Raw genomic sequence first — 27,393 nt, 5'->3', positions numbered from 1 at the left:
TAGCATGCCATTCCATAGAATAACACAAGGCATTAATGTGACAAACAAGACACATTGATAATGCAATCATTTTATTGTAAAATTCCACAACTGTGTGCAATTCCCTTATGAAAAGGATTTTTTCAGTACATTTAGTATATTATGCAGACCCTAACAATAATTAATCAGTGTCCCTTTTGTACAATACTCAATAAATATACAGAGATGGCAAACAACTAAGATATCAATGGAATTCATAATAGATGTATTTTGTTTTTGGAACCCAGGTACCCAGTACTGCAATTATGGTGTGGTATACTGTATACAGTAACAGTTGAAAGTTTGGACACACGTATCATTCCAGTTTAAAAAAAAATCTTTACTATTTTCTACATTGTAGAATAATAGTGAAGACATCACAATTATGAAATAACACATATGGAATCATGTAGTAACAAAATAAGTGTTAAACTATTTTTATTTTAGATTTTTCAAAGTAGCCACTCTTTGCCTTGATGACAGCTTTGCACACTCTTGGCATTCTATCAACCAGCTTCACCTGGAATGCTTTTCCAACAGTCTTGAAGGAGTTCCCACATATGCTGAGCACTTGTTGGCTGCTTTTCCTTCACTCCGTGGTCTGTCTCATCCCAAACCATCTCAATTGAGTTAAGGTCAGGTGATTGTGGAGGCCAGGTCATCTGATGCAGCACTCCATCACTCTCCTTCTTTGTCAAATAGCCCTTAAGCAGCCTGGAGGTGTGTTTTGGGTCATAGTCCTGTTAAAAAACAAATGATAGTCCCACTAAGCGCAAACCAGATGGGATGGCGTATCTCTGCAGAATGCTGTGGTAGCCATGCTGGTTAAGTGTGCCTTGAATTCTAAATAAATCACTGACATTGTCACCAGCAAAGCACCCCCACACCATCAAATCTCCTCCTCCATGCTTCATGTTGGGAACCACACATGCAGAGATCATCTGTTCACCTTCTCTGCATCTCACAGAGACATGGTGGTTGAAATCAAAAATCTAAACTTTGGACTCATTAGACCAAAGGACAGATTTCTACCAGTCTAATGTCCATTGCTCGTGTTTCTTGGCCTAAGCAAGTCTCTTCTTATTATTGGTGTCCTTTAAGTAGTGGTTTCTTTGCAGCAATTCGACCATGAAGGCCTGATTCACGCTGTCTCCTCTGAACAGTTGAGATGTCTCTTTTACTTGAACTCTGTGAAGCATTTATTTGGGCTGCAATTTCTGAGGCTGGTAACTCTAATGAAATCCTCTGCAGCAGAGGTAACTCTGGGTCTTCTTTTCCTGTGGCGGTCCACATGAGAGCCAGATTCATCATAGTGCTTAATGTTTTTTGTGACTGCTCTTGAAGAAACATTCAAAGTTCATGAAATGTTCCGGAATGACTGACCTTCATGTTTTAAAGTAATGATGGACTATAATTTTTCTTTGCTCATTTGAATTGTTCTTGCTATAATATGGACTTGGTATTTTACCAAATAGGGCTATCTTCTGTATATCACCCCTACCGAGTCACAATACAACTGAATGGCTCAAACAAATTAAGAAGGAAAGAAATTCCACAAATGAACTTTTAACAAGGTACACCTGTTAATTGAAATGCATTCCAGGTTACCTCATGAAGCGGGTTGAGAGAATGCCAAGAGTGTGCAAAGCTGTCATCAAGGCAGAGGGTGGCTACCTTGAAGATTCTCAAATATAAAATATATTTTGATTTCTTTAACACTTTTTTGGTTGATACATGATTCAATATGTGTTATTTCATAGTTTTGATGTCTTCACTATTATTCTACAATGTAGAAAATAGTACAAAAAAACAAAAACAAAAATGGAATGAGTAGCTGTGTCCAAAATTTGACTGGTATATTTTTTTTTTCTCCAGTCTGACAAAGTATATAACTATAGAAATTATTTACATGTGCTCTTCACATAGGTCATGTTTGTAGTTTCCCCAAAATAAAATATCGCTGTCTTCTTTTATCTTTGAATGCTCTGTCTTCCTCTAACCTAAATTAGGTAATGAGATGGTCGAATAGATGGATGCCAAATTAAAATAAGCTGAGTAATACCAGATTACCTAAAATGTTAAATATATTCATATTTGTGATTGACCTATATATCGTGTGCACACTATCTTTTATGATGATCTCCTTCCAAGTACCAGGAGAATTGCCAAAACCTTTAACTATGTGTAATACTGTATGTACCATACCGTATGTGTGTAAACTAACATAAGAAAATAAAGAAATCACAAAAATACAATATAATGTTTTTTTGTGTATAGTAAAGCAACATTTAAATAGTTGATATAAATAATCAAATTTTGTATGCCAGCACCGTTCAATATGACTGGTTGGTCATTGGGTATTCATAAACCACATACATACACTTGATACCTCAGTAACTACTTTCTCACAGTTAAAAACATCTTTACTTTCTGAATGTGCTCGTTCAGCCTTTCTTACAAACAAACAAAAAAATATGCTAACTCATTCTCGTTTTCAAAGGTTATACTTGAATTAATTAAAGTGTGTCTCTGAGACAGAGGCATTAAGATAAAGCTAATGCACGGTTTGGTCCTTGTGCTTTGATATTTGTTCATAAGCCATAGACCATGAGATAATGTTATGAGATAATGTTCCGTATGGCTCAGTTAGTAGAGCATTGCACTTGCAACACCAGGGTTCAATTCCCACAGGGGACCAGTACAGAAAGTGTACGCACTCACTACTGCAAGTTGATCTGGATAACAGTGTCTGTGAAATGTAACAATGACAAATGAAGGTATACAAATAATGTCTCATGCTGTATGTGTTAATAGTAAATTATATCGGTTAAATATTATTTCTCTAAGAACACAAAACGCGTTTCTCCCATTCACACATATTTCTCAAAAATCCAGTGCAAAACAGTTCGTTTTGATTAAGAGATCATTGAATACCATGGGTTTCTGAATGGATGTATCACATTTGTGTCAAAGTTTGGCACTTAAAGTTGTTCTTCCACACCCGTACATTCCTCTACATTTCAACTGAAGTAAACTATCAAGTGGCCAACAAAAATCCATTCCTTTCTGTTCAAGTGAGAGAAAAAACACACAGCCTTAAGACAAAACCTTGTACTGAGTGATAGCTTCGCAACAGGTACAAAATAGAGGACCACTAGTGAATGCACAAGGGGAAGAGCTTCAAATTCCACTCACGTTCCACTTCATTCAACTGGGTAGTACAGTTCATGACAATGGGTAGTACAGTTGTTGCTAAGAAACTTTACAATTGAATGCAGAAACTCTGACGGTCACTTTAGACTAAAGTAGCACATCTGTTCAGTACCTCAGGGAGTAGCTAACATCACAGTTGAATGTCTGAAAAGATATTGTCAATTGAGGCTGGTTAATAAGTAACTTCGCCACCTACCTTTTTAGTCATACCATTCAGTGAACTGACTACAACTGGTTTTTAGAGCCTATGTAGACCACAACATAGAACATACAACAACAAGATAAATTCATTATAGAACGAAATTGTGTCTCTTTGATATTGCTTACAAAGGACATTCTCCATCTCTGTTTCGTTGAGGGCTTTCTAAATAGGGAAACACAACAATTTCCTTGAAAAATACCCTACAACACTCAAACTCTACTCTGGACCTCAAAGCCAGTTCCACTCCTTTTTAAAAAATTGTTCCCCTCTAATCATGGACTTATTTAGACCTGGGACACCAAGTGGGTGCTCTTAATTATCAGGTAGAACAGAAAACCAGCAGGCTCCGGACCTCGTTGAATACACCTGCCCTACAATATCCCACACAGTCCAGCATAATACAATGATAATAATGATATCAATGAAAGGGGATAAAAGAAGAAAATAAAACATATCATTGCCCCTTTCAAAACTTGAAGGGTTTGATATGTGTTTGTTTCCTTTTGTGATCTACTATGTACATAATATCATGTGATTTACAATATGTACAGTAAAATGACTATTTCATTTAGATCAGGGTTTCCCAAACTTGGCCCTGGGTCCTCCCAGGGGTGCGCGTTTTGGTGTTTGCCCTAGCACTACACAGCCGATTCATATAACCAAAGCTTGATGATGAGTTATTTCAAATCAGCTGTGTAGTGCTAGGGCAGAAAACAAAACGTGCCCCCATGGGAGGCCCCAGGACTGTGTTTGGGAAGCCCTGATTTAGATTAAAGCACTGCTTTAACATCCTCTGGCTGCCTTTAGCTAAGGTACTCTTTTGGAACAGGTTGGCCATGATTTGGGTATACAAATACCCCATAAGTTGCATTGTAAGCGTGCCATTAGCATATGATGTGAAGCACAAATAGTTTGAGTACTTATGTTGACATTCACATTGTGCTACACTATCAATGAGTAATGCTGTATTGACACGTTAATGATGTAATGATCCATTGTAAACACAGAATAAACAAAAACAACCCAAAAATAAATTCCTGAACTTCTCCCAGATCTTTCAATACATTTTCAGCGTCAGATCATTGTAATTTCCACAGTGTTTCTCTTCAAAGAGAGTAAGGCTTATGCATCTGGTCTGGTCACAAGCAGATGCTTTCTTCTCCATGGAGCTGTCATGTTCATCGATATTCCTCAAGTTAAATGGTTTGTTTTTGCCTCAAGTCCCTTCTAAACCACCCATTGAGACAGATGGAATGGATCCTGTTTTAATGCAGTGACTAAGTAATGCAGTTCAGTCTTATGACAAATGGGAGTGTGTTTTCTGTCACTGAGAGTTTTGGCATGTTGATGGGTGTATGCGTTCAGAACTACAGCCGCTTCTAGACACTCCATGTGCCAGCTGAATGAAGTAAAACACTGCTTGCTGTGTTTGCATGATATTCACTTCCACCAAGTGGTTGTGGGAGAGAAAGGGAGCAGAATATGTTTTGATGTAACAAATTATGTTTTGATGTAAGAAAACCCTACATTTGTTTTTGATGCCTATTTCTTATCGACACACTTCCCAAAGGAGCCAGCACAGCCATACTTGTGTGTCAATTGAAGATAGCCACCAATAGCAAAGTGTTTGAAAGGGAAGAGTTTCTCAGAGCAGTCTACAAGTAAATAAAAGTTGATATAACAACGTTTTTCCTGTAAGGTCTGGATTGATCCTCTTGTAATACATAGTGGTAGAGATGAACGTTCATTTATAAGACAAAATCGGACTTTATTGTCTCATTTTCTACTTTTCCTAAAAAGTAAGACGAAATCCAGATGGATAATCAGCCGTTGTTCTTTTTTTTGTATCCATAGCCAACAATAGACGACCTTAAAGGGGCAATCCACAGTTTAAACGATAACAAACGGATACCCCACCTCTGTCTTGGTAAAAAATGTATAGACAGAGTTATTGACGCAAAGACTGACCATCCATGAACTCTAAATCATGGAGGCTATACAGTGTTTGTTTACATTTACAATGTTTACAAACATTGGAGTAAAACAAGCTTATGTGCTGGGTTGTGATGGGGTAGGACAGTTGAAGTAAGCTCATGAGGCCTTTATAAGTTCTATTCTTCAATTATCAATGAGAATATCATTCATTTATATGTCAGAAAATGGATGTAGCAACTGCGGATTGCCCCTTTAAAACATGTGTGGATTTTGAGCCTGAAAGGTGCATGCAATAAATGTAAACCACTACCTAATAATAAAATATATACAGTGTCTGTACAGTTGACCATTGACCATAAACAGTATTTTCTAGCGCTCTGACCGCACATAAAAAAAATGTATGTTTAACTGTGTAAAAGTAATGTTTTACAGTTAGATGAAAAGAAACCTAGCTATCAAATTATCATTGAAAATCATACTTACTGTTCAACCTATATATCTATTAAAGTGCTTTAGATTTAGCTTATTTTGTATTTTGGATGGATGGAATACAGCAATAAATGAATACATATTTTAAAAGATGGGAAAGTAAGCTGATGTCAAATCTTCCGTTTGTCTTCTACGGCGCATGCGTGACTTGTTAATGCAAGAAAACGGGAACATGCCTTAATACTTTTTCAGTTTGAATGACGTTTGTTTACTGTGAAAATGTTTACTGTGATCTAATATACTGACTAAGGGCAGACACAAAAAAAACATTGAAGCGGCCCTGATTGTGATTACCTTCTACATAAACCAATTATCTGATCAAGGGGAATCTGGAAAATCTAGTCATGCAGAATCACTACGGTGAACTTAGGTTCTTGCCTTTCCCAAAGCGCAGTCGTAGTTCCACTATCGGACTCCAGATCCCTGCATGCCTAATGGTTTTGCTACAACTTTTGCTTCAACCATATAAATAAATGATGAGAAATATGAATGAACAAACATATCAAATCAAACAGAAACAAAAGGAAAACATTTCAGTGGGTCCCCTTCTGAAAAAATGGTCTAGTTGGAGCAGAACGTATATTCTAAGTCTGGCTACACGCTGGATCTAGAGATAGAGATAGGAGATCCAGTAAACCAGGTTAAAGAGACCGAAAGCGGTGGGGAAACCGATGCGAGCGTACGAGTCTATCTTGGCGACACGGATATGCAACCGCCCATGCCGCCAGGCCCCGGAGCGGCAGTCCTCGAAACAGCAGAAGAAGCTGGTGCAGTCCTTGCCGTCTAGGCACTCGTAGCCATACTCCTCATCCCGCTCCTGCATGTGGGTGGCGTTGTTCATCTGGATGGCGGTGGCTGAGCGAGGGCGAATGTCCACCGTAGGTGTCTGCTTTTAACAGAGAGAGCACAGTTAGCGACTAGAGTCTAAGAGGCAGCACATGGGACCTAATTTAGTCTCTCTTTATGTTAGTATACAAAATGTAATTTGCACCTTCACTTGCCAATGGGATATTTTTAAGCATGTCAGCAAATACATGTTTACATATCAGTGGCACCTGCATTTAATTAGAGTGGCTTAAAGATGACAATGGACTATTCCCTTTGGAACACACAATGCAAATTACACCTTAGGGTAAAGCCTGTGAGTACAAAGTTTAGCTTCTGTCAGAAACATTGTGTAGTTTTGCTTTATTTAGCAGAAAGATGATGCTAGTGCTGGGCAACCCATTTTAAGCTCTGCTGTTGCACATCGTGGGGGAACACGAGGCGTTTCGTGGGTATCATTAGTCCCAAAGCTAAACCATAGTCCCCTTACGCATTATGATTCACTCAAATTACATCAGTCCTGCATTATTTGAAGTGAATATTATAAAGGCTTCATAAATCAATCAAATAGGCTTCATAAGCACTACATAAATGGGTCACAAATCATCTCGAACCATATTTCATGCAAATGCGAACAAATAACTGTACGCTTACGTCACACACTTATGCCACATTATGAATCTTTATAAAGCATGATATTTGTTAAAGGATTATATGTGAAGCATCTATGTAGTGCTTATGAAGTCTATATGACGGCTTTATGACGACTTCATGGGATGCACTTCAAATAAAGCGGGACCAATTCTTGTTCTGTACGTGGATTCCCTTGTATGGATTTCAGAGGGAGGAAATTGGAATTTATTGTAAATCGCTTATGATGTAAGCTGTATGATAAGAAAGACTCCTGAACAGGAACTCACTATTCCTCCATTTCCTGTCCCTAAATGGGTTAAATCAACTTCCATTTAAGCCTGCTCACCACTTCAGGGCACAGCGTTTTATTTCTGATGATTCCTAAAATAGGTCAGTGACATCAGCGAGTCCTTTGCTCCATCAGTCAAAAGAGGCACAATTAGCATTCAAGCAGGGCATTTTCATGGGCTTTTATCGCAAAACAACACGCCACCTTTAAAAAAAAAAAACTCAACTTTAAGAATGAGTTTTCTCTGACGCCAGCGTAATATTTTCTGTATGAGTCACTTAGAAATATAATGACGTAGTTACATATTGTATTGTCCCGCTTAAAATAAACTGAATGGAATCGCTACTAACTGAACAGAGACCAAAGCCCCTAGCCTCTTTCAAAAGCCGTTATGCTCTTCATGAGTCTTCACTGTAGCTATATTTACAATGTGATGCCGTGCCAGGACTATGTTGAGGTAATCATACTGCTTTCCGAATGTTTGGTCTTCATAAAATGAATCATATGTGTGTCAAGTACCACTTCTCAAATGCCATAAGCATTGGGGTAAATTGTTTAAGGCATGTGTCATCATAAAAGCTCAAAACACTGATTTGACTTTAACTCGCTCCCTGCAGCTCAAATTTGCCCAGCACTAGAACACAAGGGTTATTGTCGTCCCTTTGAAAACGCCACATAACCATTGTGTAAAGCATGAATGGCTGGTTCCACAATATTGCCTGATTGATTGACAGCCGCCAGGGGATTTGCAGCAGGGAGCAGCATCAGGTCATGTGACTCGGTTCTCAAAGGGGGGTTGCGCGGGAGAAGGAAGAGTGTGGTAGGAGCTAGCTCAAGCAGTGTAACAAACACAGATACTGCAGCGTGGCCGGGGTTTGCAAAACAAAATAGTGGCATTGCAGCTTTAACCGGATGAAAGTAGACAACCTCTAGGGAGGAATGACTGACGGAAACACAGGCTTCTGCTCTGCATCCGTACCACTTTAATCTAAGCTTAGTGTCAGCTGTAGTACATTTTTTGTTGTTGATTATTTGTCAATTTAAAATAGCTATAGAAAATGCTCTTCCTATAAATGGCTGGTTCAAATGTTTACTTACAGTATTCTCTGACTAATGGTATTTAAATTCAGTCAAATGACCCCCATTAAGAAATGTTCTTTCACACCATAGATTAAGGGTGATTCGGGTTTTGAAAGCCCACCGTCTTCTTTACTCGAGTGTTAAATATAGCTCTTCAGTAGCACCCTGTGCACTGTGAGTGTATGAAGATGACTGGGGCTGAATCCACTCTGCTGCGTGTGTAGCCGTTAAGATGACCACTACTAATGAGGCCTAGCACAGTGTAGGGGTTGTCTACTTCAGTCTGTTAAGGCTCTGCTGACTCTATAGGAAGCGTCAGGTTAAAAGCCCCACAAACACACGGGTAGGTTAACTGATAGCGGAGAAAAAATATGCCACCGGTTTACAGTCAAAATTGCACAGTGTGAGGCAGAAAGAAATGGGGGGGAAAAGCCAGAATGAAACCATTGCATGCCATCTTTTTACTAGCGGCGTGTGTGGGCTGGTTGAAATAGCGGAATGTTGTCACTACACAAGGACGTCTGGCTGCCTCCGCACTTTCCTGTGAGCACTTTGTTTGTTGGTATTGCGGAAGAGATTCTGAGGTGAAGGTAAAGAAAGGGTATCTAAAACAGACAGGTAGCAGTGCGATGCGCTAGCTGGGGCCAGAAAGAGGCAAAATGCAGCAGACACATGCAGTCAATAGTTGAAGCTAAAGGCAGTGTACCTTTGAGGAAAAGAGCCGGAGGAGCTATTGTCCCAACAGGAAACAAAGAATATGTGGAATTAAAAGAGAACAACACAGAAAAGAACACATGTAATAAACAAAAACATCAAAAGAACATAAAAGTAGAAAGAGAACAGTATACTGTAGAGACACACACATACAGTAGGAGGAAGTTGCATGACAGGATACATTGCACTGGAGACCAGGTTGATCCCCAGCCAAATCTACCTTTAGAGATGTGCTATATCCATGATAAAAACAAACTTGACATCAATGGTTTAGGGATGATATTGATCCTAGTAAGGCTCAACGCTGACCCGTCACACCAAAACAAGACAATGTCATTTTTTTGCACAGTTAATGGCATTTGTATCCAAAAAACACATTGAATATGGATTTGCAGTGCTTTATACTCTCTTTCACCATCTAACTTAAAATACCTTAGATTACCTAATCAGTTCCAGTACGCATACATCTAGTAGATCGATTATAAATAACCTGTTGTTGCCCTCATGCATAATGCAAATATCTGAACAAATACCATCATAACATGAAATAGGACATTATTATGTTTTATTTTTCATAAAATGGCTAGACCCTTACACCCAAAGCCTATGAGAAATTAAAGGATGTTATTTCCTCGATTTTCTGTTTTATTCTTAACTATTCATGAAGATCAAAAGGAGCTCAGTCAAAGGCTTCTGCATCATATCTTGGCAGACCATGTGAAGAACCTCAGTGAGAACAACCTCGGTGAGAACATCCAGATCATTACTCATTCATCCTGCACACATTTATGTCCAGAAGCAAATCTTAGTTACAGAGAAGCTGAAACTGCAGCATCACACAGCCTGTTAAGTACCTTGCTAGCTAACTCTGGTGCTTTCACTTTAGCTACCATGATGCTGTGGGGATTTGAAGCCCCTAAGAAAACGTCTGGTCATGTGACAAAGGTCTAAATTACAACTGCACAGCTGTGGTGTGGATTAAGGACATGTTCAATCTCTCCCGTGCCTCTCACGCAGACTGCATGGCACTCACAATGACTTTTCCCTTAAGGGAACCTAGTAGTAGTAGGCTACATTACAGTAACACAGTAATACAGTGAGAGTGATTGGTAAAGCTTTCAGAGGCTGGAAATAAGGTTAGAACTCTGTGAAAACACACTAAGCTCAAATGCTAAATTCTTTGAGGAGAAATGTACACATATACTATAAGTTCCCTGACAGAAAATCTGGCAATTTTGTATTCACTACTTGTGTGCCTACTTTGTTTTGGATATACAACACTCACCGGGTTTTTATTTTTCTTGTCCTTTTTTGTGCTTGGCTTCCTGTTGCTCACAAAGTAGTGCAGTGTTCCATACTCTATCAGAGCGGCGAAAACAAAGATGAAGCACACGGACACAAAGAGGTCCATGGCCGTCACGTAGGATACCTTAGGCAGCGACTTCCTGGCTATGGTACTCAGCGTAGTCATGGTCAGCACAGTGGTAATGCCTGTCAATGGACAAGAGGGTCAAGATGAGGGTAATATATATACCATTTGTGACCTATTTTAAGAAGCTAGGCGTACAGTTGAAGTTGGAAGTTCACATACATTTAGGTTGGAGTCATTAAAACTCGTTTTTCAACCATCCACAAATTTCTTGTTAACAAACTATAGTTTTGGCAAGTCGGTTAGGATATCTACTTTGTGCATGACACAATACATTTTTTCAACAATTGTTTACGGACTGATTATTTCACTTATAATTCAATGTATCACAATTCCAGTGGGAATTAGTGTTTACTTACACTAAGTTGACTGTGCCTTTAAACAGCTTGGAAAATTCCAGAAAATGATATCATGAATTTAGAAGCTTCTGATAGGCTAATTGACATCATTTCAGTCAATTGGAGGTGTACCTGTGGATGTATTTCAAGGCCTACCTTCAAACTCAGTGCCTCTTTGCTTGACATCATGGGAAAATCAAAAGAAAATCAGCCGAGAATTCAGAAAAAGAATTTTAGACCTCCAACAAGTCTGGTTCATCCTTGGGAGCAATTTCCAAATGCCTGAAGGTACCACGTTCATCTGTACAAACAATAGTACGCAAGTGTAAACACCATGGGACCACGCAGCTGTCATACCACTCAGGAAGGAGACGCATTCTGTCTCCTAGAGATGAACATACTTTGGTGCGAAAGTGCAAATCAATCCCAGAACAACAGCAAAGGACCTTGTGAAGATGCTGGAGGAAATGGGTACAAAAGTATCTATATCCACAGTAAAACAAGTCCTATATCGACATAACCTGAAAGGCTGCACAGCAAGGAAGACGCCACTGCACAAAAAACGCCATAAAAAAGCCAGACTACGATTTGCAACTGCACATGGGGACGAAGATCATACTTTTTGGAGAAATGTCCTCTGGTCTGATGAAACAAAAATAGAGCTGTTTGGCCATAATGACCATCGTTATGCTTGGAGGAAAAAGGGTGAGGATTGCAAGCCGAAGAACACCATCCCAACTGTGAAAACACGTGGTGGCAGCATCATGTTGTGGGGGTGCTTTGCTGCAGGAGGGACTGGTGCACTTCACAAAATAGATGGCATCATGAGGGCGGAAAATTATGTGGATATATTGAAGTAATATCTCAAGACATCAGTCAGGAAGTTAAAGCTTGGTCGCAAATGGGTATTCCAAGCAAACTACCAAAGTTGTGGCAAAATGGCTTAAGGACAACAAAGTCAAGGTAATGGAGTGGCCATCACAAAGCCCTGACCTCAATCCTATAGAAAATGTGTGGGCAGAACTGAAAAAGTGTGTGCGAGCAAGGAGGCCTACAAACCTGACTCAGTTACACCAGCTCTGTCAGGAGGAATGGTCCAAAATTCACCTAACTTATTGTGGCAAGCTTGTGGAAGGCTACCCAAAACGTTTGACCCAAATTAAACAATTTAAAGGCAATGCTACCAAATATTAATTGAGTGTATGTAACCTTCTGACCCACTGGGAATGTGATGAAAGTAATTAAAGCTGAAATAAATAATTCTCTCTACTATTATTCTGACATTTTACATTCTTAAAATAAAGTGGTGATCCTAACTGACCGAAGACAGGGACTTTTTACGAGGATTAAACGTCAGGAATTGTGAAAAACTGAGTTTAAATGTATTTGGCTAAGGTGTATGTAAACTTCCGACTTCAACTATATGTCACACGTCACAATTTCACAGGAGAATCAATTTAAAAATATATATTATATATATATTTTTAAGTATGCGTTTTTTGGCAGAAATCAAAATTGTTTTGGTCACATACACATGTTTAGCAGATGTTATTGCGAGTGTAGCGAAATGCTTGTGCTTCTAGTTCCGACAGTGTAGCAATATCTAACATGTAATCTAACAATTCCACTACAACTACTTAATAACGTGTTTGCCATCTGTAAATACAAATACAATTGTTAAATTACAAGCCTAGTTGGTTTAGCCACGGAAAAAGTTAGGAACCTTCCCGCTAGCCATTATTGGCTGAGATAATGGGGGGCTTGACATGCCGACATTTTTAGGGATGTTGCATTCTAGGATTTGGGGATATTGTGCAGTGGAGGCATTAAAAAATGTAGGAGATGTAGAAGACTAACATGAAAAGTTGTGAGAGAGTATGTCTTTATTTATTGCTGATTTATCTACTATTCAACGGTCTCAGAGATGTGAGAAAAAAAGATACAAAAACTCTAAACTCTAAATAAACTTTCTGTACAAAAATGTATTCTCACAGGAGATTATTAGAATGGAGGAATCTCAGACTGGTTGAACACAATAAAATATGTATGATATACAGTGGGGATGGTTGAACAATTTTAGCATGCTGCAAATGAATAGAGCTTGCTGTTTTATCCTTATGGGTTTTAAATGCATTACATACTTTATTCCAGCAGGTTATACCAAAGTGCTTTATCTGGACATATAACATATAATCCATATAATACTTATACCCCAAATAAAAGGAACCCAATGAAACAATAAAATTCAGTATAGTGATCAGAAATAAATATTCCGGAACGTGTTAGAGTACTGGATTACGCAAAACTAAAGGATTATGAAATGCAGTGTCTGTTTAATTGCAACCAATTGACACAGTATGACGTATAGTCTCCCATAAGGGATGGCATAGCGATTAGCTGTTTTGGTTCGCTTGATCCACAACATAACCATGCTTTCGAATTCTGCCAATATGTTCATACCATGCCTTACCACCAGCCATCTGGTGCATGTAAGAGACATGATGATGTTGAGGGAGATACTTCATCAGGGGAAACCCTTTAACGAAGCACACAGATAGTACAGATATGTGTTGATCGTGTACATGTTCCAATATCCCTGCCTCAAACACACACTCCTGCTCTCCAACAAGTCACTCTAATATATCATGAGGGCTTTAGGCTAATCTGGTTGTTATTTATCTATTTTTTATTCAAAACGAGAGACATCATCATGCCTCAAGATTAATGTTGTAATATCCAGAGGGGTGCCTGGAGTGATGGTGATATTTGGTTGGATGGCACTGAAGGATTAAGAATTATGTCACAGCCATTAATCCTTCCAGCTAGCTAACCAACATGTACCTCCCTGTTATCTTTGGGAAGGAAATTAAGCTATTTGACTCCATTTACATTTTGGCAGGCAACTCAATTTGTCATGATATTAGTCAAATGTTATGAAGATTATATAAAAAAAGAATATACATATATAAGATATATACACTGGCAGTATATTTAATAATAAATTAGCCTCTCACAGTAATAGGGTATAACATTGTTTCTAAAAGTCAAAAAGCTCTTTGATAAGAAATGGATGTCTGTGACCTGGATTGATTTACATTCAGCAATACTTCCAAAGATCCTGGTGTGAGTGCTTGCCGGTCAGGGTCGAGAGGCTTGGAGGTGCATAAGACACTGACTAAGGAATATGTAAGTAAAAGACGACGTTCTCTGAAGATGTCCACCCTTTCGGAGGCAAGGGCACGATCAACAGCTCACACATTCTCCTCAAACATCCCCCCTTTTGCTTCAAGCAAAGTTCGGCCCCTGCATTTTTACGCAGAGGCTGCATCTCCCCTGAGCTTTGCATGAAACATATGCGTCAGGCTGGGCTCATAGAATCAAGATGGACTAGTTACTGAAGCAGCTGCCCTCTCTGGGCGCTAAAGGTCGGTCTGGACCACAACAAGTCCTATTTTATGAGAGACAGAGATTAATCAGGGACCACACTGCTAATGAACTCCACTGATAAAGCTGCAAAAACGTATGTTTGTGTTGGGGCTAGGTTGGCTGATTATGAAAATGAATGTTTGGCGTGAATCTGATGAGATTAAATACAGGGCAGAGGCAGAATTATCACTCTCTTTTATTCTCTGTTTATTTTTCTTGGAATTCGATTGAAATCAATGAATTATGGATGAGATTTGTATTGCTCTGCTGTTACCTAAGGATGTTCTAGCAGGTACAGCATCCTTGTTGATCCAAAAGGAGACCCAGGAGAGGACAACGATGAGGGTGCAGGGGATGTAGGTCTGAATGGTGAAGTAACCCATCCTCCTGCTCAGGTCAAAGAAGACTGTCAGAACAACGTAGTCTCCTAAAGACGAGAGACAAGAGAGAAAGCAGAACATTGAATCGCCATATGGAAATTACACTGAACTAAAATATAAACGCAGCAAGTAAAGTGTTGGTCCCATGTTTCAAGAACTGAAATAAAACGTCCCAGACATTTTCCATAGAGACAAAAAGCGTATTCCTCTCAAATGGTATGGACAAATGTGTTTCCATCCCTATTGGTGAGCATTTGTCCTTTGCCAATGTGTATGGGGGGTGTATGTGCTGCTGAGGAGTATTTATGTCTGTAATAAAACCTGGCTCCCCATTGGGTGGGCCTGGCTGCCAAGTGGTTGCCTTCCCAGGCCCATCCATGGCTGCACCTCTACCCAGTCATGTGAAATTCATAGATTAGGGCCTAATGAATTCATTTCAATTGACTGATTTCCCTATATGAACTGTAGCTCAGTGAAATCTTTGAAATTGTTCCATTTGCATTTATTATTTTGGTCAGTATACATAATATGCAGGAATGCAATGCAGTCAATACAACTTGAATCGCCATAGAGAAATACATAAATGCCATACAGTCAACACATAAACAGTAGACAGGAGTAGGTAAATATGTAGGATTTTAGCATTGTGTATACTGGAAATCCGATTTGCACAAAACATCCATCCTGAAGACTACACCCCCCCTTATCACAGGGTATCCCTGCCTCCTACACCTTCCGGGATCTGCTCTATTCTGTCTGCTATATGGAGTTACAGAGTTCGTAAGAGTGCCAGCAGCTCGCCCTGCATGTGTAGGTTTACAGAGAGCTCACCGTATGTTGTACACTAATTGATTAACACCACGATGTAAGCCGTGTCAGAAACACTCCTGTCCCCTACTATAGTTTTGTGCTTGTAAGCCTGTGAGGCATCGAGCATACTCTCCGAGACCCTTTTCTGCTCGGCGAGTGGGGCAGCGCTGCTTCTCAGATGGAATGAGAACAGCTGGCTTTATTAATAAAGCACCAAGCAATTTGGCAACCTGGTAATTTATCTCACGAGTAAAAAAAGAAAAAAGAAACACACGTTGTCTGCCATTTCTGCAAAACACCAACATCTGTGTGTGCACACAGCAGGACTTTGTGATCAATCCCAGGTTACACCTTTCCTCACCTCCACCCTGATGGCATCATTAGATAGCCGAGCACTGCGGCAGAGAGGGAGAAAGAGCACCATTACCGCTCATATCGCCATGTTATTTTCTGCTGATGAGGCCGTTGGTAGGAGGAGAGAGAGACATGAAGGATGATCTGAGGGGTCTGTGGTCCACTATTTGTTTTTATTAACATTACATAAGTTAAGGCCTGGAAGTTGCACAGAGAGCCCCTGGCAGCTGAGAAATTGCCAGTTAATACATTTATTGAGCTTGGTCAGCAGTGGCCTCGCCACATTCCATTACCCTCCACTATTTATAATGATGGGCTTCGCCGACGGACTCAAATACTACCTTAGTGTAAGACACCCCCCCGCTGCACAACAGTACAGAGCATCTCTGGCAGTGTTTCCTACAGTCATTACAGAGAACAGTGCTCTCCTGATAGAGACTTGAGGTGAGGATATCGACCACCTCCTCAATTAGGGATCAAGGCTAATGTATCAGTATCAATTCGATAATGCCTTCCTGTTGTCCTGAACCACTCAGCATTCTTGTTAATCACCTTGTTCATTTGTTTAGCTCAGAACCCCATTATCTCTCACCACGGCAAACATTATTATTCCTTCAATGGACAGGCACAAGAGTTGGAGCTAGCAAACGAATGAGAGGTAAAATGGAGATACGATAGCTAGGTATACAGTTGAAGTCGGAAGTTGACATACACTTAGGTTGGAGTCATTAAAACCTGTTTTTCAAACACTCCACAAATATCTTGTTAACAAACTGTCGTTTCGGCAAGTCGGTTAGGACATCTACTTTGTGCATGACACAAGTCATTTATCCAACGATTGTTTATGGACAGGATATTTCACTTCTAATTCACTGTATCACAATTCCAGTGGGTCAGAAGTGTACATACACTAAGTTGACTGTGCCTTTAAACAGCTTGGAAAATTCCAGAAAAGTATGTCATGGCATTAGACGCTTCTGAGTCAATTGGAGGAGTACCTGTGGATGTATATCAAGGCCTACCTTCAAACTCAGTGCCTCTTTGCTTGACATCATGGGAAAATCAAAAGAAATTAGCCAAGACATCAGAAGAAGAAAAAATGTAGACCTTCACAAGTCTGTTTCATCCTTGGGAACAATTTCCAAACGCCTGAAGGTACCACGTTCATCTGTATAAACAATAGTACGAAAGTATAAACACCATGGGACCACGCAGCCGTCATACCGCTCAGGGAGGAGACGCGTTCTGTCTCCTAGAGATGAAGGTATTTTGGTGCGAAAGTGCAAATCAATTCCAGAACAACAGCAAAGGACCATGTGGAGATGCTGGAGGAAACAGGTACAAAAGTATCTATATCCACAGTAAAACGAGTCCTATTTCGACATAACCTGAAAGGCCGCTCAGCAAGGAAAAAGCCACTGCACCAAAACCGCCATAAAAAAAGCCAGACTATGGTTTGCAACTGCACATGGGGACAAAGATTGTACATTTTGGAGAAATGTCCTCTGGTCTGGTGAAACAAAAATATAACTGTTTGGCCATAATGACCATCGTTATGTTTGGAGGAAATGGCGAAGCTTGCAAGCCGAAGAACACCATCCCAACCGTGAAGCACTGGGGTGGCAGCATCATGTTGTGGGGGTGCTTTGCTGCAGCAGGGACTAGTGCATAAAATAGATGGCATCATGAGGAAAGAAAATTATGTGGATATATTGAAGCAACATCTCAAGACATCAGTCAGGAAGTTAAAGCTTGGTTGCAAATCGCTCTTCCAAATGGACATTAACCCCAAGAAAACTTCCAAAGTTGTGGCAAAATGGCTTAAGGACAACAAAGTCAAGAAAATAGAGTGGCTGTCACAAAGCCCTGACCTCAATCCTATAGAAAATTTGTGGGCAGAACTGAAAAAGCATGTGCAAGCAAGTAGGCCTACAAGCCTGACTCAGTTACACCAGCTCTGTCAGGAGGAATGGGACAAAATTCACCCAACTTATTGTCGGAAGCTTGTGGAAGGCTACCCAAAACGTTTGACCCAAGTTAGAAAATTTAAAGGCAATGCTACTAAATATTAATCTGACCCACTGGGAATGTGATGAAAGAAATTAAAGCTGAAATAAATAATTCTCTCTACTGTTATTCTGAAATTTCACATTCTTAAAATAAAGTGGTGATCCTAACTGACCTAAGACAGGGATTTTTTACTAGGATTAAATGTCAGGAATTTTGAAAAACTGAGTTTAAATGTATTTGGGTAATTGTAAACATCTGACTTCAACTGTATCTGGTTAATCCCATTTACGCATTACATGAGTGCAGTAGACAGTGTGATGAACAAAGTGCATAGGGTGTAGCTTTGATACACACACCACTGATCAACACAACCCAATCATGTTTCGATGGGGCTACGCACGGCACGGCAGCAGTGACACATCACACATTATCATGGCCCACGGCTCACCATTCCTGGCTCTCCTCTTTTCCTTTTTCTGTGTTTCAGTAAAAGCCCTAAAAATAGCCCTCCCAAATTATTTAGTGAAATGTAATATTGGGTCCTTGGCATGTGCTGCATAGGTCTCCCTCTATCTCTCCCTCCACCGAATCTACAAAGCTTCCGTGAGGGAAGTAGCCGGCTCATCCCAATGCATTTCTCAGTGCACTCCAGGACATCAAAGGGCCCTGTCTGCTTCTCCCTAATGACAGCCTAGCGTGTGCACACAAATGTCTGCACGCACGCACACACACACACACACACACACACACACACCTCAAAGCTCCTCTCTTTCTGTCAGAAGATCTGATCTGTCAGCCCACAAGATAATGGAACAAATGGCGTAGGTGTAGAAATGCCTGTCCTCCTTTAATCTTCACACCGTGGGAATGCATGAAGCAACGTTGCCTTCTCACAGGCAGGCAACTCTTCTGGTGGGACTATACCTAATATATTTATCATATTTCTTTTACTTCTCTTTGACGTGAGAAAATGCACGGCCCTTATCCAGGAACATTTTTGGAAATCGGCTCAATGGCTTTGGTTGGGTCGTGCCCAATGAAGATGAAGCCTCTTCAATATTCAGGTTGAGATACTGTAGATCTTGGATTAATTTAGCCTATGTGGGTTAAAATATTTCTCCCTCGTCTAGTGGTTAGCCTAACCGGTGGGCTATTGGTTGGAAATGTTCTGTTTTGTTCTATTCAAATAGACCTCTTGCTCTACTATAAAACAACATTTTTGAAAAATTGATAATGCTGTGAAAAATCCACCATATAGCCTAAACAAAGACTCAAAATCGAACTCATTGTTTATATTGAGATATTGCTTTCTGTATTTGTATTAGTATAGCTGCACATTTTCCTGATGCAGGCAATTTAGTAAGAAACCTCACAGATGTAATCGTCTCCTCCTGTAAAGATTTATGGAATGCAATAATAACTTGGCAAGGAAGATCATTCAGAGCACACTGTTAAAACCTCTGGGACTGCTAGATAGAATTAAACACACAACACGGGCCTCGCTCTGCTCATACTCCTACCATCCCAGATCCCACCGCAACAAGATTACTGTGGTAAAAAAGCAGTTCAATTTCCTATTGTAGATGGAAAGAAATATTGTCTTTGGATGGGCGGAGGAAATGCTGAAACATCAGTCCCAGGAATGTTGCTGGCTGCATATTGCCGGGGCGACTGCTTTCAGGAGATGGGATATGGTAATCCCAGGTTGGGTTGCTGACTAGTAGAAAATCTGCTGCCACAGGAGAATATCTCTCACCCCGGATAAATTGGCATGATGGAGACAGGCAGGCTTGGACCTGCGGCACATGTTGGCCGTCCCACGGTCAGAGGCATCTGGTGACAGGATGGCATGAGGTCTTGCTAGGGCCTCAGCCTCACTGTCAAGGGTTGGCTATGAGAGGAGACGGTATGCATAACCACAGAGCACAGTCTATGAGAAAGGATGGTAAGCATGACTGTGGGCTCAGCTACAGTATAAGAGGGGATGTTGAGCAGCACAATACACTGGGGAGTGGGGACACAGCAGTTACAGTGTCTGTCTCGGGTCTTTATTAATGCCTATGTGCGGAGGATTATACAGCATGTCTTAGTCAGGGAATAGTGTGCCCGCTGTTCAAAGAGATTACCACCATGGTCTCAGGTCCAGGATCGGACTACCACATCTGGGGTTTACGTAACCACCCAGATCTGAATTTTAACTCCCACTCCAGTCAGTCCCCACATCTAATACATTTATTTCCTTATCTTCCTCCGCTTGCTACCCATTTGAACTGGTTAAGGGGGAAGACTTATCCCCTTCACAGAACAATCAGAGCGCTGATGAGCAAACTCTAATCCCGGGTGTGCTAGGAAAAAATAAGATCATCTGCAATTCAAAAAGACAAGATCTAATTAGTGAAGGCAAGCCAATGCGGTGGTTGTCGGTAGACCTGCAGCTTCGGCAGTAAGGAGATGCACCCTTATAGCTTAGAGGTATGCAGCACACAGTGCAATTAGGGCAGGCTTTCCAGACCCAAACAGAAGGCATGGGGTCTGTTCAATCATACTCATGCTGTCATTTTCTAGTTGTCATAGCAATGTTTTCTCTACGCACGGATCCATCCTCGCAAAGTAATACGTTTAGAGGGGTTTTTCGAGGAGGGAGCTCCTACAAGCTGAGAATATTTCACATTTCATTTGGCCATGGGAAAGGTGCAAAATAGCTTACGCGACAGCTCAGCTGTAGTAGTGGAGTTATACCGCAGAGATTCATGTTGAATGTACCAGGTACCACTATCTTAGGGAAAGGTAATCCTCTCATTGCCTGCAGTCTAAGTGATCTGACATCTAATGTGTAGTCTCAGAAATGTGATGAAGAGATTACATACTATATTACAGTACTATGGAGTAGAGGTCGACCGATTATGATTTTTCAATGCCGATACCGATACCGATTATTGGGGGACAAAAAAAGCCGATACCGATTAATCGGTCGATTAAAAATAAATAAAAAAAAGATGTATTTATATATATACTGTATATATATATCATACACACACACACATTTTTTTTATAATGACAATTGCAACAATACTGAATGAATAATGAACACTTTTATTTTAACTTAATATAATGCATAAATAAAATCAATGTAGTCTCAAATAACATGAGAACATATGTTAAAATGAACCACCAGCTTTCATGGGTCTTCAATATTCCCAGTTAAGAAGTTTTAGGTTGTAGTGCAGAAAGCAGAGCTTGTCTGCATGGTCCCCTGTGAGTCTGCTCCTCCGCAAAATACAGACCTTATTTGAAGTAGATCAAGACATTCTCTATGGAAGACATGAACGGTAAAATAACGAAGGAACCCCTTTCAAGTTCAGCCGCAAGTTATTACAGGAATTATAACGCGTCGACTATTTCTCTCTAAACCATATACCTTTGACTAATCCGGAAACTATCACCTCGAAAACAAAATGTTTATTCCATTACGTATTTTATCTAATGGGTGGCATCCATGAGTCTAAATATTCCTGTTACATTGCACAACCTTCAATGTTATGTCATTAAGTCATAGTTACGTAAAATTCTGGCAAATTAGTTCGCAAAGAGCCAGGCGGCCCAAACTGTTGCATATACCCTGACTCTGCGTGCAATGAACGCAAGAGAAATGACAGAATTTCACCTGGTTAATATTGCCTGCTAACCTGAATTTCTTTTAGCTAAATATGCAGGTTTAAAAATATATACTTGTGAATTGAGTTTAAGAAAGGCATTGATGTTTATGGTTAAGTACACATTGGAGCAATGACAGTCATTAGTTTAATGCTAGCTAGCAATTTAGCTTAGCTTACGCCATTCACGTAAAAAGGAAGGCTCCTCGTGGAGTGCAATGTAATCAGGTGTTAGAGCATTGGACAAGTTAACTGTAAGGTTGCAAGATTGGATCCCTCGAGCTGACAAGGTAAAAAATCTGTCGTTCTGCCTAGGCCGTCATTGAAAATAAGAATGTGTTCTTAACTTCTTCTTAATAGGGGCGCCATTTCCACTTTGGGAAAAAATAGTGCCCAAATTAAACGGCCTCGTACTCTGTTCTAGATCATATGATATGCATATTATTATTACTATTGGATAGAAAACACTCTGAAGTTTCTAAAACTGATTGAATTATATCTGTGAGTAAAACAGAACTCATTTGGCAGGCAAAGTTCCAAACAGGAAGTGAAAATTCTGAAATGGGTCTCTGTGACAGGCCCTGCCTATTCAATTGCCTTGTATTTATGGATATATATGCACTTCATACGCCTTCCACTAGATGTCAACAGGCAGTAGAATGTTGAATGAGGTGTCTGGCCTGATGTGGGACCGAATGAGAGCTTTTGGAGTGACAGGTCAGCCATATTGGCAGTATTTTGCTGCGCACCTGGGAGCACCATATCATTTTCTGCAATGCGTTAGGTAGACACGAAGAAATGCTCCGTCTGGGACGTTATTGGATACATATGAGAAAAACATCATAAAGATGGATTTTCAAATGAGTTTGACCAGTTTATTCGCCTTTTATTATGACTTTTGGAATTTTTCGTTCCATGCGCCAAACGTTCATGGACATGTGCGCTCACACTATGCTAGCCAAAGTTGCTAAATCGACAGAAGAAATGGACATTCTAAAACAAAACAACGATTTATTGTGGAACTAGGACTCCTGGCACTGCATTCTGATGAAAGTTCATCAAAGGTAAGAGAATATTTATGATGTTATTTCGTATTTTTGTTGAATATGTGGACTCCAACATGGAGGAGAATGGCTGAGCGCTGTATCAGATTATTGTATGCTGTGCTTTTTACTAAAGTATTTTTTTTTTAAATCTAACACAGCGGTTGCATTAAGAACCAGTGTATCTTTAATTATTTGTCCAACATGTATTTTTCAGCAAAGTTTATGATGAGTTTTTCTGTTAGATTACGTGACTCTCCAAAATTTCTCTGGAAGTTTTGGTGGTATTTGTGATGATGGCTGCGTTGTAAAACCCAGATTTGTAGCTATAAATATGCACATTTCCGAACAAAACATAAATGTATTGTATAACATGATGTCATAAGACTGTCATCTGATGAAGTTGTTCAAAGGTTAGTGATTCATTTTTTCTCTATTTGTGGGTTTTGTGAAAGCTATCTTTACGGTGAAAAAATGGTGTTGTGTTTTGGGCTATTGTGGTGAGCTAACATAAATATATGTTGTGTTTTCGCTGTAACACTTTAAAAAATCGGAAATATTGGCTGGATTCACAAGATGTTTATCTTTCATTTTCTGTACAACATAATGTTTGTTTTACAACATGTAAAACATCATGTTTTGTTCTTTCTCTGTAATACTAGCCACCTAGCAATTTTATTTTATGGAAATTCATAGACAGAGATTGAAAGACATTTAGATTGTTCTTTTCAAAACTGAAATTACAATAAATATATACATAATTATTGACTAACATTACTGTAATTATTCGGTTATGATACTATATACCAGTGTGGTAATTCTACTAAACGTCTAATGATTAAAAGTTCTTAAAGAATCAACGTGCAACATTAATAAAAATTACAATTAAAAAGGTAAAGAGATATGCTTTGAGGAAAAAGGGACATATTTTTTTACATGGAAAAGGGCATAATGATTATGGTTCTAGATTGCAAGAAATTTACTGAGCTCTCATAGACTTTGTTTGCCTGGATAAATTGATTATGATCTCTACGACTCTCCTCTCCTCCTACCTTGACTGCACTGCTTCTTACAGCTTAAAACTCAATGTACTGATGATACTGGTACCGGGCTGGCTGCTGTGCTGTCTCAACAGTGTAGGGTTAGGAGTGGAGAGAGGACATTTAAGTAGCTAAGATAATAAAAATGTATAAATGGTCATAAATACAGCTCTGATAAATGTAACAGCTGCCTAATGGAGTAAGATACTCAACAATTTTTTTATTTAAAAAATCCCTGAAATATTGACAGTATTATAGTACGTGAACAATTGGATAATGAGAGACAGAAAATGTATGGAATCCAGACATTTTGGTGGGACTTCATGTATTCAATTCAATGTCAAATATTTAAAAAATATTCTATGAATATATATATATGGCGCTTTTATATGTTTTGTTAATATACTGATAGAATAATAATGTTTTAAAATACCAACTATTTTCATAAACATATGGAAATAATTGAATTATCTAGAATAAACCAATGCACATTTATTTGACAATAGGGGGAAGATAAAACATTTGCATGATTGTTGATACACCTGATTGTTGATAAACTCTTAGACGAATAAGAACAAGTCTTAGATATTGACTACTAGTCTGCAGCTAGGAATTCAGTATCATTGAACTCGAAGAACAACAACCGCCGAAACATCCATCCTATAACGAATGTCACTCTGAACTATCCACAATAAGCAAGACACAGACAGAAGAAACTCCAACAGAAACTAACTTTTCTCCAGCGATCAAGACGACAGACTGAGCGTAAATATATATATATTGATTGCAATTGTTCCCGAATGAGTGAGCGTTCATGTGTAAAGGATTAGCATGTCAATTGTTATAGTTATGAACTAGTCGACCCCCAATTTTCCCTTTGTCTAACAAGCCGCCATGCCGGTTCAGCCCACTAGGGCATATTTCTCCCATCATTTCATGTAACCATTTTAAGTTTGTTTGTTTGTTTATGCATTTCTGTGAATTACTTAGTTAGTAATAAATAAATTATTTAAGACAATTGATGTATGGATGACTCATAGTGAAGACTGGGTTCGTGCAGATAACCAACAATTTACGACGTTTGGAATGAGACCAACGTGAGGTAAAATAAATAAATCATTAATCAGAAGACTATTGATCAGATATGAAAATATCTGAAAGGTTATATTGGGAAATTATAACTTTGTAATCTGACTACTTTCCCTGGTGCCCCCAAAATTCATAGTTAATTAGTTACGTTATTAATCAGTTGATCGCGTAATCCCTAATTACAGGAATCTTTGATATAAACTATAAGTCTTCAATTTAATGACAGCAAAGACATGACACTGTCCATGGGTTTTTGATACATTTAATACATAGGTGTCTTTTACAATTTGTTTGTACAATTAGCACTGTATAAATAAAGTTAATTAGATGTTCTGTTGTTGCCTACACAATGCATGGGTGTTTATTTAGCTAGCAGGTGGTATTGCACACCACCATTTTTAGTGAATAAGCTAGCTAGCTAAATTATTAGTTGAGAGCTAAAGTAGCTATATGTCATGAAGACATTCAGAAAAAAAAACATTTTTTTGTATTTGAAAATGTGTGCATGTGTTTGCTATTGGTATCTAGTCTTAGCTTTCAGTGTATATTTTTTTAGCGGGAACACTGCATCATTCTAATTTATGTTCTTTACTTAGCTAGCTATTTCTTTGAGAATGTAGCTAGTTGCGTCTGCATCCAGGAGTGGAGGTGAAGACCTTGAGGGAGAATGCTAGAAACAAACTTTGAATCTAACCTCCTGTGAGGGACCTCAACGACAGAAGGCCTGTTCCAGCCCACTCACATAGAATTACAGTTAAATTACAATAGTTCAATAATCAATGTAATGATTGATCATTATTCTTTGTTGTCTTCATCTGAGATATCATGGCTCTAGTAGCTTTTCCTATGTGCATTAACTTCGTCTTATAACTAATCAGGATGCTGAAGACTATAGAGGACCTTTATCAATACCTTTATCAATATGCGCTGAAGGTCTTTGTGGTCAACAAATGGACGAGGGACCATAATCCAGAGCATTTGGAGATCTGCATACAAGGAGCCAAGGTCTTGAACAGTCTTTCTGAGGCAGTATAGTTATTTTGAAACTGGGTTTGATGCTTTCATTCATTCAACATCGTTTCATTTTTTGATATTCTGTTCTCTTTTAAACAAGCCACATGGAAAAATTTAAGATGAGACGATAGTCAATAATAGGGATTGGATGAAGCTCGGTGTTAAATCAAAATCTTCCTTTCACCATTTTTAAGCCCATATGACACCAATCTCGATGAAAAATCCTAATCAACTTGATTGGAGGTACACAACACACTCGCCATGAGCCGCTCAGCCGTTACCAAGAACCACATACCGTATTTGTTAACAGGGTCATTAGCAATTGATTTTTCTGAATATTTATTGCGCTTACCTAGCTCAAATTCGAGACATCAGATTAAAACGAGACTATAGCACCCATAAAGTGACCATTGGACAAAAGAAATTGCAGATTTACTAAGTTTGTAGGTGCAACATTTTTATTAAATGTATAAATTATTGCTCTCACATGCTCATTTCGGTCCGTTAAGAACCAACTATGTGCTACCTTTTCACAGCATTTCTGAAAATGCTAACATCTCTTTTAGCCGAAACTCTAACACAGGGTTGGTTGCTCGGCAACGACACAGATGCTTGCACAATGCTGCCACTGCCAGTCATAAGAAGTGTATGCGAACAAACCTAGGCTACTGTTTATAGCTAGCTACGTATATGGTGGTATTAAAGCTTAGGTTAATCAATAAAGGCAAACAGATATTTTGATTAACTAGGTAGCTAATTTTACGTAGCTAACCTTAACTTGATTGTACAAAGCCTAGCAGCTAGCTTATGTACCTAGCTAACAGTAGTCAGTTGAAAGCATGCTAGCTAACACACAGCCAATGAATGTGTTTTTGTTTTGATTAGTTAGCTAGCTAGCTAATGGAACGTTATACCAGTCAGATGAGAGCTAACGTTGGCTAGGTAGCTAACCAACAAGTGAGGAAAGCTATCTAGCTATAATTTTCAAAGTAAGGTTTTTCACATAAGGCTGAAGTTGTGTAAACTGCTGATCTAGACACTTGTGTGTAATCGGAGCACAAACAAATATGTACAAATAAACTCGTGAACGTCATTGGCTGCTATGATAGCCAATTAACTTTAGCTAGTTAAGTAAACTTAGCCAATATAGGATTGGAAAAAAATATATATTTTAAATTTTATTTCACCTATATTTAACCAGGTAGGCAAGTTGAGAACAAGTTCTCATTTACAATTGCGACCTGGCCAAGATAAAGCAAAGCAGTTCGACACATACAACAACACAGAGTTACACATGGAGTAAAACAAACATACAGTCAATAATACAGTAAATAAGTAAATACAATACAGCAAGTAAAACACTGGAATGGTAGATTTGCAGTGGAAGAATGTGCAACGTAGAAATAGAA

The 27,393-nt window shown here is 39.2% G+C and overlaps 1 protein-coding gene across 2 annotated transcripts in view; it reads right to left on the bottom strand.

The window, feature by feature from the left end:
- Positions 1-54: 54 nt before the first annotated feature.
- LOC129821122 (gamma-aminobutyric acid receptor subunit gamma-2) overlaps positions 55-27,393 on the bottom strand; it is a 60,171-nt gene continuing 32,832 nt past the window's right edge. Inside the window, exons 7-10 of one of the 2 annotated variants that reach the window (XM_055878445.1) lie at positions 14,866-15,018; positions 10,684-10,889; positions 9,391-9,414; positions 55-6,746 (exon numbers count right to left, since the gene is read on the bottom strand). In XM_055878445.1, the coding sequence (XP_055734420.1) occupies positions 6,465-6,746; positions 9,391-9,414; positions 10,684-10,889; positions 14,866-15,018 (665 nt within the window). In that variant the 3' untranslated portion in view covers positions 55-6,464. The remainder of the gene's footprint in view (positions 6,747-9,390; positions 9,415-10,683; positions 10,890-14,865; positions 15,019-27,393) is intronic. The other variant, XM_055878455.1, reaches the window with a different exon arrangement.

The sequence above is a fragment of the Salvelinus fontinalis genome, chromosome 2 (assembly GCF_029448725.1).
Source record: "Salvelinus fontinalis isolate EN_2023a chromosome 2, ASM2944872v1, whole genome shotgun sequence".
NCBI lineage: Eukaryota > Metazoa > Chordata > Actinopteri > Salmoniformes > Salmonidae > Salvelinus > Salvelinus fontinalis.
This window is presented reverse-complemented; position numbering and strand designations above follow the sequence as displayed.